General features: G+C 39.3%; 1 protein-coding gene across 1 annotated transcript; it reads left to right on the top strand.

The window, feature by feature from the left end:
• The first annotated feature begins 593 nt into the window (after positions 1 to 593).
• Positions 594 to 16758, top strand: crbn (cereblon). Its single transcript, XM_046028803.1, has 11 exons — positions 594 to 736; positions 988 to 1100; positions 1297 to 1499; positions 2097 to 2246; positions 4088 to 4250; positions 6060 to 6122; positions 6230 to 6314; positions 6449 to 6564; positions 9430 to 9494; positions 11176 to 11307; positions 12876 to 16758. Exons 1-11 carry the CDS (start codon positions 664 to 666, stop codon positions 13057 to 13059), a joined length of 1347 nt encoding a protein of 448 aa, XP_045884759.1. The 5' UTR covers positions 594 to 663; the 3' UTR covers positions 13060 to 16758.
• The last annotated feature ends 614 nt before the right edge of the window (positions 16759 to 17372 follow it).

Here is a 17372-nt window from a genome sequence, read left to right as displayed (position 1 = left end):
TTGCGAGTTGAGTCCGCGAGATTCACCAGAGACGTTTTGGAAACACACCCGAATTGAGGAGACGAAAGATAAAAGAGATTTCACATGACTTTTAATCAAGAATGTACAGATTTTTACATGTACATTCCTCCCACGGGCAGTTCAAAACCAGAATATCTCATAGATCTCCAATATGCTAGCTGGAGCTCACGTTTCTCACTGAACAACAGAAAGTAGGAAAGTGGTAGCTCTGTAAGAGGAAATGAAAGAGAAGAGGAGGCATTACAGCTGTTCATTTGTTATGATGTGTTGAGTGTTTATTATAAAATTGGTTAAGACTACACTTCATCACTTCAAGCTACACTTTTTATTACATTTTTTCTAAAAATTAGGCACTTTAATTTAGTTTACTTAAATTTAGAATTTATTATTTGAATAGTTATTATTTATTATCCTTCCAGTTTGATGTGAAAACGCAAGTTCGTCGTTTTGATGTTCCGGACCTTTGCTTCAGGAAATTGTCTCTAACTAGACCTCTTTGAAATCTAATTGAATACCCCTGATCTAAATGATTATCTTCTGTGTTGTACGCCACATACATCGCCAGGGGGCGCGCGGGGTCCGCCTTGATGCTGCACACCGAAGAAGCCGTAGAAGAAGAGTTAGTATTGTAAACACAAGGATATGGCTGACGAGAGAGGTGGAGGTGAAGACAACATTAACGACAACATGGGGAACCAGTTACAGCTCTTACCAGGTAACAGTTAAACCCACCTGTCTGTCTGCGCGGTGTTTCACCGGAACAGCGTGCATCTCTCCGTCCTGCTAACAGCTAGCTAATATTTCTCCACCACAGGCCACTGACAGAGATCACATCCTGACTGGCACATTTTATGAACCTCTGTTTCACTTTTTTTTCATTTTCCACCATCAGAGTGACTTATTGAGACGATAAGGTTGCACTAAAAGACGTAACTGTGAGCCTTTATGCTTGCTGTGCCTTGACAGACAATGAGGAAGAGGAGGAGGAAGATGACATGGAGACTGAAGACCGAGACAGTGAGGAGGCAGAGAAGCCCAACAGCATCAACTTTGACCCCAGTCTCCCCACATCACATGCTGTGAGTGCCCAAGCTTTCCTTCTCCAGATAATAATTCAATTCAATTCAATTCTGCTTTATTGGCATGAATGTCATTATAGCTCTCTACAAGTTTGCCTCCATACACATGTAGTTTTACCTTTCCAGTGTTTGTGACTGTGAGAGCGGTGTAGTTAGTTTTCTCACTGTGTTGACACTGACCCCTGTGTTGTGGCAGTACCTGGGTTCAGACATGGAGGAGTTTCACGGCCGTACGGTCCACGATGACGACAGCTGTCAGACCATCCCTGTGCTGCCACACACATCTGTGATGCTGGTGCCCGGTCAGACGCTGCCTCTGCAGCTCTTCAGGCCTCAGGAGGTCAGCATGATGAGGAGCATCATCCAGAGAGACCGCACCTTTGCTGTGCTCGCACACAGGTATGTAGGTACATTGTGTAGTCTGAAGTTACATCAAACAGCAATTGAAAATTAGGCCATTTTGCCTCGATTATTGGGTGTCTATGAGATCAAATAACATAATTAACACTCTGGAATTGAGCGAAACTAAACTGGAGGGGGGGGCACCTTTTCCTAAGATTTGTCTGAGGGGAGGCCCACAGTCTCTTTGAAAACCCCTGATCTATCTATTAAAACGGTTGTGTAATGTTTTCTGTGACATTTGAAAATCTTTCTAATCTCTGAGAAAATAATCCTGAGGATATCATGATGAGGGTTATCTTGGCTAGAGCTTGGGGACTTCAAATCTGTAACAGAAAGTCTGTGTTATAAACTGGAGGCGTGGAGTTTCAAAGATCTGGGAATTAACCAGGCTTGGATGGAGTTTCTAATAAAAATATTAAATCAAGTTGCATTATGGGAAACATAGGATCCAGTGATCTTAGAGCTTGACCCAAATGAGAGACTAAAAGGCAGGATGTCTCTGACTTTGCTGCTTCAAGCGCCCATTCTTTTGCCCGTTCAAATAATTTTTGGAGTTTTAATTTGAATGGTTTTAATTGATATCTGTCTCGCCAGTGATGCAGGTGAGCCGGAGGCGGAGTTTGGGACGACAGCTGAAATCTATGCATACCGAGAGGAGCAGGAATATGGCATTGAAACTGTCAAAGTGAAAGCTGTGGGAAGGCAGAGATTCAAAGTCCATGAGATAAGAACTCAAGCAGACGGGTAAGTTGAATTGCCCCATAAACCATTAAACTAAAGGTTAGGGCTAAATGCACTGTGCACATTTGAATGAAAGCCGCACTCTATGAATGAAGACATAAATGCTGTGCCGTGGTCCTCACGAGTAAGTGAGGAATCGGAGACCTGCAGGTTTTCATTGCAATCATCTAGTCAGGGACGGGCTCAAACAGGAATATAAGAAGCATTTAATTTTCTGGTATTAACTACCTGATAAGATAGAAAACCCGCAGCACTCTGCACTAGGACTGCAGATCAGTGGAGCAGCCTCATCTACACTGAACAGCCTCTACATTCATTTGTATTCACATTGATCTTGAGTTTAAGCATGACAAATTGAAAATATTCAGATTCCTTAAGTGTTCTTAGTTGATGTAAGCAATGAAATCTAACTTTGAAGCATCGCATCAGATATCAGTTTTTGACTAGCCATTACTTGCAGCCCCATTACACAGTATGTTCAGGACATTTTTCGGGCTCTCATAGTTCACAGCTAGAGGGCAGTCTAACTCTATTCACAGTCCCCTTCATGGTATGCAGCTGTCACTACTGTCAAACATACACATTTTTTACGAGATTTATGGCTGTGATGTAGTTTTTCTGCTACTCTAATACTCTCAAGAGGATTTACTTTGTTTCTAATCATCACAAGAAAATGCATAGCATATTCTCTGTGCCTCCTCTTGTTGAGAGGTGCGGGAAACAATGGAAGCATTATGGAGAAAAGCTGCCTGTTTCACTCTTGTAGTCAGACTATAGATCATGTCTACTTACATCCCCCACTGTTCAGGAAATCATTGAGGTTTGCTGTCCATAAAACTGAGTCTTCATAAAGACTTATTTCCATCTTTGTCTAGTTGCTGTCGTATAATTCACATAAATTGGTTGCCGTAATCTTGTTGACCTCTTGCTGTGACTCCAGCAAGCATACATTGAAGTTATTGCTCACTTAAATGGGATCTGCTGCCAACTGAGGTGATGTGTGCTGCAGCTACACTTGTCCCATGAAGTACAAATATCGTACACAAAAGTAAATATGAAAGGCAATTACCATGTGCGTCTGTTGGTTATTTTGGGGCTGTATGTCAGTCCTCTGCATGCTCTGCTCTGCATCCACATTGTTTCTTTCCATAATGCTATGGTTATACCCTTAACGTAACCCTGGTTATGTGATCTGTGACCCATTACGCCCTGTTATGTTAGTTAAAATAAAAACCTTACACAAACTAACATTATTTAAAATAGCATATTTTAAGACACATTTTTTGTTAATGTTACCCCTTTTAAACATCTTACTTATTTCACAAATTTCTTTCATTTTTTAATGGCTGTATGAATACAAATATTTATGAATTTATTACAGAACATACAAAATAAATGTTTGAAGATCACTAAACATTTGGAAATTGAGTCATCATTTTATGGCAACATTTGCCTTTTAGTAGATATAAGTTTAGTAAAGTATTGCATATTTTAATTGATTGAAGTGTGTTGACAGAAGGTATGTGTTCTGATGTTACATGAATGTTCTTTATGGCCTTGTTAATGTTTGTACGTCTGAGCTCCACAGTTCACTGAGTTCATCTTGGGTGAGGAGAGGTGGAATATTTCTTACTGCTGACGGACAAAATGTGCAGACAACACCTTTTTTATGATCGTCTCAGATTTACAAACATTCTGTCATAAACCTGGTAACATTCAGCCAGAACACCATTTGTTTAATCTGTTATTCATCTGCTCATCTTCTGTTGCTCTCTTTCGAATCCTTGCCTGTTTTATTTTTGTCCACGACGCATGTCATCGTCTCACTTTCTTTCTCTCCTCAGGATCAGACAAGCCAAAGTACAGATCCTTCCAGAACGAATCCTTCCAGATCCCCTCTCTGCCGTGCAGCTCACACCCCTCTCCAGGCTCCACATGCACCCCTCCTCCAAACCCCCGACTCTGACCTGCAAACAAGCCCAGTGCTGGTGGAATAACTACCAACAGGTCAGACACGCAAACACGTTATATACATATGTCTTTTGCTATTACATACTTTAGAATCAGAAAAATTTTATTGTTTTGTTTGGTCTATAAAATTGTGAAAAAAGTCCGACCAGCAGTCTAAAACTCAAAGATATTCAATTTACTGTAATGTAAGAGTAGGAAAATAAGCACATCTTCACATTAAAGCTGGAAAATCAGATTTTTTAGCATTATTATTAGGGACTGAATTTTTGCCGATATCCGACATGCTGATATTTTCCAACTCATTTTGGCCAATTAGTGATACCAATATTTTCAACAAGTTCGATTCTCACTCTTTTATTCCCCTTTCAAACCTGGCATTGTTGTTATTATTATTATTATATTTATTGTTATTATTATCCATCTTGTGTTAATTAAACTAGTCTAATTTGCAGGCCTGATCACTCAATCATGACTGGACCAAAATAGTCACGTGACACGCGCAGTTGGAAGACAATAAAATAGGTTTACAGTGTAATATTTACAAAATAAATGCCTACAGCTTGCCCTAGCTTTAAATACAGTGACCCATTTTAGCATTGTGCAGAGAAACACAGAGAGATGTTAGTTGGTTTTACATTACAAGATACAGAAAGGGTGGAAATTTTACAAGCATGGAGCGACCGTGAACACACCAGTGCAGATGCCATTCAATACCACATTGGTATCGATCCACATGCGGCGCACCTGCTTCTGTGAAGATGGAATCACGAGTGAGTTAATTAAACGCGCCGACTTTATAAAACATACTGCTGATGGAGGAAGTGAGCAGAGCAGGGACCCATACAGGGAGAGAGAGACAGAAAGAGGCGGGGCAAGCCGGTGTGTTTGCAGTGAGAGACCAGAGTGTAGGGGAAACGAGAAGTGAAGAGAAAGCGAGCAGATTCAAGTAGTGAGTAAACACTAAAATAAGGTGGAGAATGAAGTAGAATTAAAATGATGAAATAAGGACATAACCTACCAGAAATACAAATACCTTAGACAATATCATTGTCCGCTGGCAGATGCAAACATAAAATATAATGCTTTCCTAAATGTCCACATTCACTGGGCATGATCGTGATGACGGCTCTTAAGACAGGCAATAAAATTTGTAGTGTTGAGGGAATGCAATTTGACTCCTCCTTGTTTTGGACACACCGCAGACATACTTGCAAACTAAATAATTGATTATTCATTCAAGGGAATTTACAAGGAAAAAAATGCCAAACATTCCCTTCTTTGAGCTTCTCAATTCAGACGATTTGCTGCTTTTCTTAATCCTGTGTTGTAGTGAACTAAATATCTTTAGGTTTTGGGCTGTTGTTCGGTCAAAACTAGCCTTGTTTACATCACCCGACAGGGCTGTGAGAAATGTTGATGGGCATGCTTCATCAATTAAAGACCAAATAAATGATCGATAAATCTGGAAAATAATCACCAGATTAATCAATATTGAAAATAGTCATTAGTTGCAGCCTTAATGCCACGTCATTAAGTCTATTTTACACAACATGGCCAAAAGTATGTGTACCGGACAAATAACTGCTTTTCATCGTTTGGACTGTCCCTTAGTTGCAATTAAGGGAAATCCTAATGCTACAACACACAATAATGTTTTGGACAGTGTGCTTCCAAAATGCAACGTTGTGCATTTTCATACATGTTTATACTGTTTGGATGTCCAAATACATGTTGTGTAAGTCAGTAATAGCAATATGAGACGGTAAGAGAACAATAAAGTAATATTATACTCAAATCATTATATGCAGATGAATTTGTTAATGGTGCATCTGTTGTTCTTCACAGAGGAAGTTTCAGTGTGCCAGCATGACGCCGTGGCCACCCTGGGTCTACGCACTCTACGACTCTGTGAGTACTGCGGCCCGTGTGTATTATTTGAAATTTACTCCATACATAAACATCACATAGGAGCGAATGTAAACCAACCAATCTGCTTCCTGTGCTTCCCCTCACAGGAGTCGCTCATGAACAGAGTGAAGAAACAGCTCCATGAATGGGACGAGAATCTGAAGGATGACTCTCTCCCTACGAATGCCATAGGTCAGCCTCTGTTCAGTGTATTACTGATGGACCGCAGGCGCGCACACACATGCACACGTACATCCTTCTGTTTGTGTTCTTTGCGCCTTCCTTCCTTTCATCCTGCTCTTTCCCTCCTGCCTGGTTTCTGTCAGACTTCTCCTACAGAGTGGCGGCCTGTCTGCCCATAGACGACGCTTTGCGGCTCCAGCTGCTGAAGATCGGCAGTGCCATCCAGAGACTTCGCTGTGAGCTGGACATCATGGACCGGGTAAGGAAAAGACACCACTAACTCTTCATCCCTGCCAAACAACCTTTCTACTCTGCCCCTGCAGTCACAGCCATCATTTCCCTCATGGTGTGATTCGTACTTGTGTTGTACTGTGCACACTGTGTCTGTTTATCCATCTGATGTTCTTTGGTTATTTAACCATGTGTGTCGGGGGATGACAGATGTGTTGTTGTTGCAGTATTTCAGTCCAGAGTTGGCTTTCACAATCAAAAGTGTTTGAGATAGTTGAGCTTAAGCAAGGATAGCTTGAATTAATCACTGGTAACAGTGCATTTTAATAGATCTGTAGTAAACATGCAGTATAGATTAGCTGTTTGTCACATTTAATCTGTAAGAGGTATATACGGTGAATACCGGCAGTCCTCACTTTATCTTGCCCAGCTTCATATTTTAATATAAAGAGAGCAAAGCGCCCTGCAAACCTCACTGCTTCAATTCATGACTCGCATTTGTCCTAAATCAGTGTAAGGTTCGTTCTTTGGTTATTTCGTTTCAAAACCAAATGGAAAAACAAGTTGTTTTTTGTTTTTTCTGTTTTAAAACCAAACCGATTCAGTTCTGAAACGAAATAATCAAAGAACGAACCGTACACAGATTGTCCTACCACCATATCCATAGGTGATGGAATTATACATATCTTCCTTTATTGGGTAGGGTATTCTGCCACAGATGCCATTTTTGTTTTAGCACCATCTACTCCCAGTCATCATCATCATAGCAACTAAACTACAAATGCAACTGGACAACAAGGCAGGGCCGGGATGCCCGATGAATACCGTGACAAAAGAAATGTTGCAGCATTCAATATTGTGTGTGTTGACTTCCTCTCTTTTGTGCTTAAGATGGTAAAATACCTCATGCATGACAACTAAACTAATACATGGACCTTGAAATTTGCAAGTATGGTCAACGTATGTCAAGCCACCTGAAATGACAAAATAGAGCTGTGTAAAATACCTCTGTTAATAATGTGACTATATTTTCGGGACTAATGATGCTTTCTGCAAATATTTACACTCATGGCAATACTGACAGGAAATTCCTAGTTTTTTTTCTTCAGATATTTATTCAAATTATAGACACAACAACAATCAGGGGTAGCTGTATAAGAAGTGAAAATACATAAATAATAACAAAGGAAGGACATAGCAAAATAAATAAAATAGGTAACGTGGATTCAAAATAATATATCAACTGTCACAAACACAAAGTTAGTCTTGATTGCCTTCTTGTTCTTAATGTTTTTAATTGTGGTGCTATATTGATGCAGTTCTAGGAAATTCCTAGTAATGTATATGTAATGGTCAAACAAGTAGAGACCATAACTGTTCATTTAAAGGTTCAGTGTGTAAGTTTTAGTGGCATCTATTGTTGAGGGTTGCGAATTGCAATCAGCAGCTCACGGTGCATTCACGTGCTCCTCGGATGATCCCACATCCCGAATTGTGAAGTCGTTCTTCCGACTTCAGGTGTGTTCTAGTGCTCTTAAGTCGGAATGTGGAATCAACATCGACACTACTACAAAGATGTGTTGGATTAGCATTATGAGAGTGTATAAACAACACGCAGACATCTAGTTCACTCTACTTGGACAGCAAACTAACCGTTATAACCATATTACAAATTACATGTTTGCAAAATATGTATATGCAATATGTGATTTTGCACAAATCAAAGGTCTGTATACATTATGTCCCATACACTTTATTTCTCTTTTTGCTATAAAGATGTAAGGAGGGAAAAAATATTTTGATTATTCCGTCACCACATGAATGCACCCCTCCCTTTCCAAGCGAGCAGGAGAAGCTACAGTCGGCTCTTGTGCTAAATAAAACGTGTGAGCCATTTGTTCAAATTTCATTTCTTTTCATACTTCTAACAAACCAGTTGACTTCTACTTCTGCTACTAACATTACTTCTTCTTCTTCTTAAGTAAACGTAGTGACGAAACGCGCTCTGTAGAGTAGTTTGTCCATTTGGGCTAGTGTAGAAACATGGCGGCGCAACATAGTGACGTCCATGTTAGAGGACCCGCGGTGTATGTAGATAGAAATGGCTCTTTAAGGTAATAAAATCATAACGGTTCATTATGTACACCACTGAAAACATAGTTAAGGATGTTGTATTACATTTCTGTCAATAGATCCTCCTAAATATTACACACTGAACCTTTAACTTAGCTAGTATGTTAAAATATTCAACCATATCATTTATTTGGGGTTTCATCTAAATGCATTAACGATCTAAACAGTGAATTGGGATCACACACATAGTAGATATTTTGGTCTCATGTGATTTGAATGTGGGTGAAAAATTATTCTTATTGGTTCTTTTTGGTGCGCTATGATGGATTTCCCTTAATGACAACATTTTGGCAGTTATCAATAGCTTTCATTAATCAACGAAATTCCGTAACATTTGCATTTGAATGTTATAATGACATAAATTAGAGCTATTCCTGGGTCGCACACCTTATCACAGACATTTAGTTGAAAACACACACACACACACAAAGCTCTTAGCGTGTAGTACTACTTTTACAACACCACAAAGCGAAGCTGTCACTGGATGTGTGAAGTGCTTCTACAGTGTGCCTGCCTATTATCTGCTTTTATTCTCCCGCCTGATTGAGGATAATAATCCTCCTTAAAGTGTCTTACTGTTCATACTGAAGACCTGAACTCGTGTCCTCCAGCTGTGGGCTCTTGTGGAAGCATAAAGGATGGGGTGGGTTTTAACAGCACCTTCAATGGGCCTCTGCAAGGAGAATATGTTGCATTGAGAGTGTAAAGTGTAATGAGAATGTAATCATCTTTTTAACACTTTATTGTCTGTCCTCCTCAGTGCACGTCACTCTGCTGTAAGCAGTGCCAGGACACAGAAATCACCACCAAAAATGAGATCTTCAGGTGAGGACACATCAGCGCTTTTGCATGTTGCCGTTGGGTTATTACAAATGCTTTTCAGCACAGTGTGTTAAAACACATGTTAAGAGTCTTGTTTGAAGGGAGATAATTCATCATGTGAATATTACACTTTCTTCACCTGTCTGGCAGGAAGCCAAAACAAGAAGCTGAAAATGTCTGAAAGCGGCACACAGTCCAACCAGCAGCACTAATAACCCTTTTTACATCACTGGGAGTCATTTTATTCAGTTCAGATATCAAAAATATCACTGTGAATGCTATTAATAGGCTGCATGTCTTTTTATTTTACTGACAGACAGAAACATTACATGTCAGGCTGCATTTTACTATTGAGTCATCCCTGTAGTAGCTGGGGATAATGTAAAAATAACCTCATTTAAACTGATGATGGTACCTTTTGTGCGTTTTACCTTTTGTCACTGTAATTGCTGTAATTATTAACACGTCGAAGTCGATACTGACCGTCTGTGCTCAAGTTGTGTTCAGTCTGCGGTTATATAATGAACCTGCACAAACACTCACACACTGTTATGTAATGTAATTCTCTAACTGTCTATGATGTGTGATGTTTAATCTGTGTGCCAAAGACTGACACACAAATCCCCTAACACCAATGAAACTCTCCAGACCCTCACTGTACGTTTATATGAAAAGTGCATTAACAGATCTGTCTGAGCACATCCAGATAATCTGAGTGTGTGATTATGTGTTTAATCTGATTTTTGAAGTTAGACATTCAGAAGTTGCTAATCCTTTAAAGTACACTTCCTCTGACTAACAAAACTACATACGTAGCTTCCACATTTCTTTACTGCTTAGAGCGTCCTGTACAGGTGGTTACTCTTTAACTGGGTTCATCTGCTCTTGCCCACCAAGACTTTTTTATATGTACTTCCATTTCTTTCTTATAGACTTTTGGAATAAATGGACAGTTATTATATATACCAGCATCCATTCTTTGTCTTTTACTATAATACCCACGCTGGCCTCCCTTCTGTGAGACATTCATGACACAGAAGCAGGAGTCTAGCAGCCCACCCATATAGGACCCTCTAAGCTGTAAAGCAAACCCGCCCACTACGAGGCAGGGATCATTTCAATGCTACACCTGGCATTCTATTGGTTGGGGGATTTTGACAGGATTGTTGCACAAAAAGATCTGAAAGCAGAGCAGAAATCTGAGAGCAAATGTTTCACGAGTGCACAGAAGCAGTGGGAGAAGAAGGGCTGAAGCCGGAGCACAGGCCTCTATATATCTGAGTGCAAGCACGCAGTTTGAGCAGAAGCAGAGCAAATCAAAGCGCAAGCCTTTGAGTGCAAGGGCATGGTTTTGAGGGAAAGCATTACGACATCTGAACGTGAAGTCAATGAGTCATGCTGTCAAATTGAAAGACCACACTCTTGAATAAAGATAGGACAATAATCCCATAGTTCATGAACTCACAGCTAAATTCAGAGAGGCTGTAGAATTTAAATGTACGATTTAGGCATGTTTAAGGCAGTTTGGCAGGATTTATACCTTTTATGGAAGCTCTAGTCAGTCTCTGGCTGTTTTAATCTTCTTTCCAAAGAACATTCGGATGTTTTGTTTTTGGCTGAACAGTTTATTGAAATCAAAATTACTGCTAATGACATATTCCACCTGCCTCTTCTTTCCCTGCAGCCTGTCTCTGTATGGTCCCATGGCTGCATACGTCAACCCACATGGTTACGTCCATGAAACCCTGACTGTCTACAAAGCCAACAACCTCAATCTGGTTGGCAGGCCATCCACACTGCACAGCTGGTTTCCAGGGTACCTAGCATGGCATTTAGCTCACACTCCTCCATGGCACTACTGGATAATACAACACACACAGAGTGACTTAGTCCACTGTGACTTCATCAATGTATCTTTTTAAATAAATGTGAGACGTACCTCTGAATCATTGCACCAGAGGTCTTAAACATGCTTTAATACCATATTTGGTCTAGCTATAATCCATTGCTTGGAATTAGAAGCATTTGCCCATACTGTGTGGCGTCATAATCAATAGTCTTTCTTTGTTTTATATCAATGGGGCTCTCCAGAGGTCTGGGATCTTTGTGTGACACCAGGGTTCGGTAGAGAGCAGCAGGGAGGTTTTACCTCTTCGAGACCCTCTGTGTTAAGTCAGACTGCTCGTCTAATAACATGGCACTTAATTTTGTTCAAAAGTGAAGTTTACTATTCTCTCACTAGTGGAAGCTCTCTGAATATGCTGTAAATGTTCTGAATGACACACTGTAAGTGCAAGTATGAGCTGGGAGTTATGTGTTACATGTTGAAAATACTTGCTTTGAAGGGATATTTCACTGAAAATCTATGTTTTTAGTATTAAATACTCCAGGCATGTGAGGCTGCTCCTTCATGGAGGACAGCAGCTGAAGGGCATTTTAAAACCTCCGGCTGGATCGACTTTATTTTCCCTTAGTGCATTGCTTATCTGTTGCTGACCAAAACCACCCCACCGAGACCCTTTAGAGAAAGTGGTCTCGGCCTGGTCACAAATAATTTCAGGAGCTGTTTGTTTGGGGTGAAAAGTGAGCCGACCTCGATCTGACCTTGTGTTTTAGCCCTTTAAAGACAGAAAGCTTTCATTTTAAATTCCCCCTCCACTCAAAAATGTGTTTTGCGTACTGCTGCCCTACTTTAATATTTGACCTTCACTGTGCAGATTGATGTATGTACAGAGTTTGACCACATAAGAAGGCTGTTTTCGCATTCGTCTGCTGAGGGGCACGTTAAATATGACTTTGTGACATCACAACTAGTTTGGAAGCTAGAGCTGGGCAATAAAATGATTATAATTATAGTGATATAATTTTCCTCAATATAAATATAACAAATGATATAATTAATTTGAATCATGAACGAATTAGCACTTTGCTATTAAAATATTTATTTTGTTGAGGATGAAGGACTGAAAAAAAGATTTTACTTAAATTTATTCATGCACATTTGTTGAAAAACTCAAATTTGTGAAATGATCCACTGTTTGTTAAGGGTTTGTCATGTTCTGACCATAACGAATAGTTTAAAACCACAATAAACTGTCTGGTTCCTTCAACTTTCACCCAGGAGCAAAAATCAGCCTTTAAAGTTGAAAGAAATAATGATTTGACATTTATCGTAATTACCGATATCGACTGATATGATTTTGTTTTTATTGTGATAATGTTTTTGGCCATATAGCCCTGCCCTATTGGAAACCAATCTGGTTCAGTATGCACCTTAAAAAAGTGTAACAAGGGAAACCTCCAGAGTACACACACTGACAGAGGACTTTTTTGGATATATCTTCTGTCCAGTAGTTTAACTTTAACCTCTTCCTTTTCTGTCAGGTACGCCTGGACAATTGCTCAGTGCCGGAACTGCGGGTCTCACATGGGTTGGAAGTTCACAGCCACCAAGAAGGACTTGTCTCCACCTCGTTTCTGGGGTCTGACTCGTTCAGCTTTGCTCCCCCGTATCCCCCAGGGCGATGGGGAGGAGGGCAGAGAGGGCTCTCGTCTCTTCTGCCTGTGATGTAGGACCATCATTTCCCCTTGCTAAAAAAAAAAAAAAAAACCCTGCAAACCTCTCACACCTGGATCTTAAGGCACTCTCTGGCTGTGATTACTTTTAGTAATCAGTGCATCACACAGCGCCTGTCACCCCTGGCAGCAAATCCATCATATTAGCAGAAAGGTCATTCGGCCTTTAAATGGCACTCTGAGAGCAAAGTAATTGTTCTTAAAGGTTCTTGAAATGTGGAGGCAGCAGTGAGACGACTCGGTGCACTGTGATTAGAAATTGAGAATAACGTGTTGAACAGATTGATTCCATGACAAGTGGTAACAATTCGCATGTAGCTCCCTGATCTGCACCCCTGTCCAGCTGATTGCTTGGTGTCTGCTGACACACACAAACACAAAAGCTATGCTTAATGCATAATTTCCCTTCAACTCCTTTCCTCTGTATGATGGAGAGTGTGCAGGTGAGATAGATATTGTGGGCGAGCAGGCTGAGTTAGCCACTTTATCTGCTGTGAAACCATCCAGTTAAAATAAATTCACTTAGCATTCAGATCCTTTGTGGGTTTCTCAGATATTTTTTCTGATGTAATTTGAGCTGCCACACTTCAGTGGAGGAAACCGTTTGAATGAACGTGCACTCATGTATGTGTAGATCTGTCAATATTGGGGATATTTTGAATCTTGGAATTAGATTGGATGTATTTTTTTATGCAAGAAGATTGGAAAGTAATTTAACATATTCATGTGTGGAGACGTGCTATCTATTATCAGGCCAGTTTTTTATGTAATAAACAAAAAACTGAAGTGACAAGAACGATAATGTGTAATATGCTTGATATAATCAGTGTCTGTTTTGCTTTCAACAAAGGCTCATTGTCAGAAAATGCGCTTCAAGAAACAAACGTTGTCTCTGGTTGCACAAGTGAAAATTAGAAATGTCCTGGTGCCTAATAGCAGAATGTTTTTGTTTTTTTTAACACAGAGAGCGAGAGGAGCGTTCACCCTTCTTCATTCAGTGTTTTCATGTTGTGTGGTATGTTAAAATGTTGTGCCTACGCCCCAGCTCGGTGTCTTTTGATAGGTTTGATGAATCAGTGAACCGAAGACATGAATCAAAGATTATAAATGGCGATGGGATGATTAGATATTTGTAGGGTTCTCTTTGGGTTGAAGTCTCACAGTTTTGAGGATTTTACTTGCAATTTTGTTGCAAAAGGGGCTGCCTCACGTTTGTATAAATTTAACTGTAAATAAGACGCAGTTATAACATGTTGTGTAATATAACTGGTGACTCTTATCAATAATATAATTTATCATTTCTTTTCATGTTACACAAAGTTTTTAGGATATAATCTTTTCATCAGTAAGCAAAGTATTTGATCGCAATAAGAAATCATCTCAGATGTGAACCTGTATTATTCTGTCTAATGAAATCTTTTTGGATGTTTTCTTTAAGGAATAGTTTGACATTTTGGGAAATACTCTCAGGTCTGCAGGATAAATATTAAAGGACCAGTGTGTAAGATTTAGAGGAATATTGGCAGAAACTTAAGATAATATTCAGAAGTATGTTTACATTAGTGTATAATCACCTGAAAATAATTGTTGTGTTTTTGTTCCCTTAGAAAAAGGCCTTTTGTATCTACAGAGGGAGCAGGTCCTCTTCCATAGAGAAGACCATGTTGTACCACCATGTTTCTGCAGTAGCCCAGAATGGACAAACCGGAGTCTGGCTCTAGAGAGGGCCTTTGGTATTTTTCGTAGGTTTAGCGGCCAGTGTAGGTTCTCTTACATGCTTGGAACAGGAGGGTTATCAGTAGGTTGGAATCTATAGCCTCACCACTAGCTGCCCCTAAATGCTACACGCTGGTCCTTTAAGCTCCCACCAGCAGGTAATTAGCTTAGCTTAGCGTAAAGACGTGAAACTGGGGTGAAACAGCTAGCCTGGCTTTTTCTGCAGGTAACACAATCCGCCTACCAGCACCTCTGGAGCTCCCTAATCAACACCTTATATCTTATTTGTTTACATTGGTTTTGCACCTGGCTATTTCCTGGACAGGGGCTCCACAACATTTTCCCTTCCAGTTTTTTCTCTTTGGTTTTTGGAAAGATCAAGCAAACCCCTTCATTAGCATTAGCTTTTCAAGTTTGTGATTGTTTGTTTGTTTTTTCAATGGACAAAACCAGGATAGATGTTCACTCTTTTCTGCTCTTTATGCTAAGCTAAGCTAACCGGCTGCTTAGGTGGCTTCATATTTACCTTTTATTATACCTTTACATTAAAAATATCTTTAAATCTTAGGTGTTATTCTTATGGCCTAAGCACGATGTCATGGGTGTACAGGTCTGAGTTGTATCGACACTCAGTGAGAAAATACTTTGACTTTGTGGTTTCATGTGTTGAATGAACCTTTCATTTCTCTATCTTAATATTTTTGGGGATTTCCCATAAAAGAGTATTCCACTGATTTAACATTGCACTTCTATAACATCAGCGGACTCTAGTTTTTTTGTTTATTTGTTTTTTTGAGTATAAAAATTGATGCGGCAGAACCAGAGATGTTATCGTTTTTATTCCATTCATTCTTCTTCCTTGTCAAAACCTGCGTGTAACATTTTAGTCTGACATTTGAATGTGTTATGCTAGTAGCGGATAATGTAGCCTCAAGCCGCTAGCCTCGAGCAGAGGTGAGGAGTGGGCTACAGAGGCCTGGTGAGTGCACTTCTTCAGATCATTTTATTTTAATTTCTCAGCCTTCTTGTGGCACAAAAAGCTTTATACAACTTTTTTTCCCACATAAGCACTAAAGTGTAGTACTCCACCAACACCTTTAAACAGACCTTGATGTTGCAAATTTGTGAGGTTTCCCTTAAAGAATCAGAAAATGTGAACTTCCTCAGAAATGTGACTGTATATCAAATTCACATTTGAAATATTTTACTTAGTATTGTCTGTTGGACCTCCTATAGTTTCATATCATATCATCCCATCTTATGTTTCATAAATGAGAGGTTTTCACCGTGAGAATAATATGTAAAATCTAAAATCCAGTGTTATGCCTCTTGATTATATTTTGTCTCATGTCATTGATTCAGTGTTTGCCAGGCTGTCAGCCTTTCATTCACCCCCAAACAATAAAATATAATAAATTCAATGGCCTGGTTCAAAAGAAGGCCTTTACTTGTTTTTCTGTGACATCCAGTGTACAACAAAGTAAAATAAACAGGCAGTTATCCTGTGACTCTGCTGAATTACATGTTTCAGCAGGGCAATCGATGCAGTGTGTCAAGAGGCAATTTGACATTCTGAAAACGTGTGTGTGTGTGTGTTGAGGTGATGAATTGAGCTTTAACAAGCAGGTAAACGGTAATGTGATGTCCTCCTATAATTTGTAAATCTTCACATATTGATGAGATAGTATACCAACTCATCAATATGCATTTATCTGCAAGATGTGGACAGGATTATTTGTATGCCAGCAAAGTGAGGGTCTAATGAATCTCTGTAAGGGGCCGTGTCGACCACATGAGGGTCCCTCAGAGAAGAACATTTAAAGTAATGATGTTGACAGGGTTTGAGACATGCAGCATGTGATTTCTCATATCTCACCACTTCAGCTTGACATCTGAAATACTCCTGACTTGTTTTGTGGCTTTAGCAGTTGTTGTGTGTCTCTGCTTCTGTCTAGTAAAGTTTCTTGACTATGAATTTGTTTTGTAATGTGTTTTTGCTGTTGCTTGTGGCACAGGCTCTTTATTGAACTGTTATTCACTCACAGTTATTCTGTTCATTTGATCCGGTTGTCAAACAACCTTACTGTGAAAAGCAGTTGTTTTTAGATTTATGTTTAGTGTAGAAATGTCAGAAAGTTCCCAAAACCCAAAGTGATGTCTTCAAATTACTAATTTTCTTTGATCTGAAGTATAGTCCATTAAAAAGCAGCAAATTTTCACACTTGATAAGCTGGAACCAGTCAATGTTTGGGATTTTAGCTTGATAAATTACATAAACAATTAATCTGTTATTGAAATTGTTTAAATAAATCATTAATTATATTTATTAAATCATTAATTATATTTATACTTAAATTTGTATTGGGTATTTACTTGGAGACAACAACACAAGCACAAATACTGTATAACATTTAACTAATCACATATGTATAATCATTTTCCAATTATTTCATCATTAAAATTACTTTCACGTAAATTATCCACTTTTCCTAATTAATGTTAGAAATATTTCCTTTAGGTAAATTTTTCCATTGAATACATTTCCTGAGTAATATCCCTGCAGGCTTCTTACAGTGAAAACAGCAGAGA

Source organism: Micropterus dolomieu, linkage group LG18 (assembly GCF_021292245.1).
Source record: "Micropterus dolomieu isolate WLL.071019.BEF.003 ecotype Adirondacks linkage group LG18, ASM2129224v1, whole genome shotgun sequence".
Lineage (NCBI taxonomy): Eukaryota > Metazoa > Chordata > Actinopteri > Centrarchiformes > Centrarchidae > Micropterus > Micropterus dolomieu.
This window is presented reverse-complemented; position numbering and strand designations above follow the sequence as displayed.

Coding starts and splice junctions, on each gene's coding strand:
- crbn (XM_046028803.1), top strand. CDS start 664: ATGGCTGACGAGAGAGGTGGAGGTGAAGACAACATTAACGACAACATG. Junction 6,565..9,429: donor AGCTGGACATCATGGACCGG/GTAAGGAAAAGA, acceptor TGTCCTCCTCAG/TGCACGTCACTCTGCTGTAA. Junction 11,308..12,875: donor CTGCACAGCTGGTTTCCAGG/GTACCTAGCATG, acceptor CTTTTCTGTCAG/GTACGCCTGGACAATTGCTC.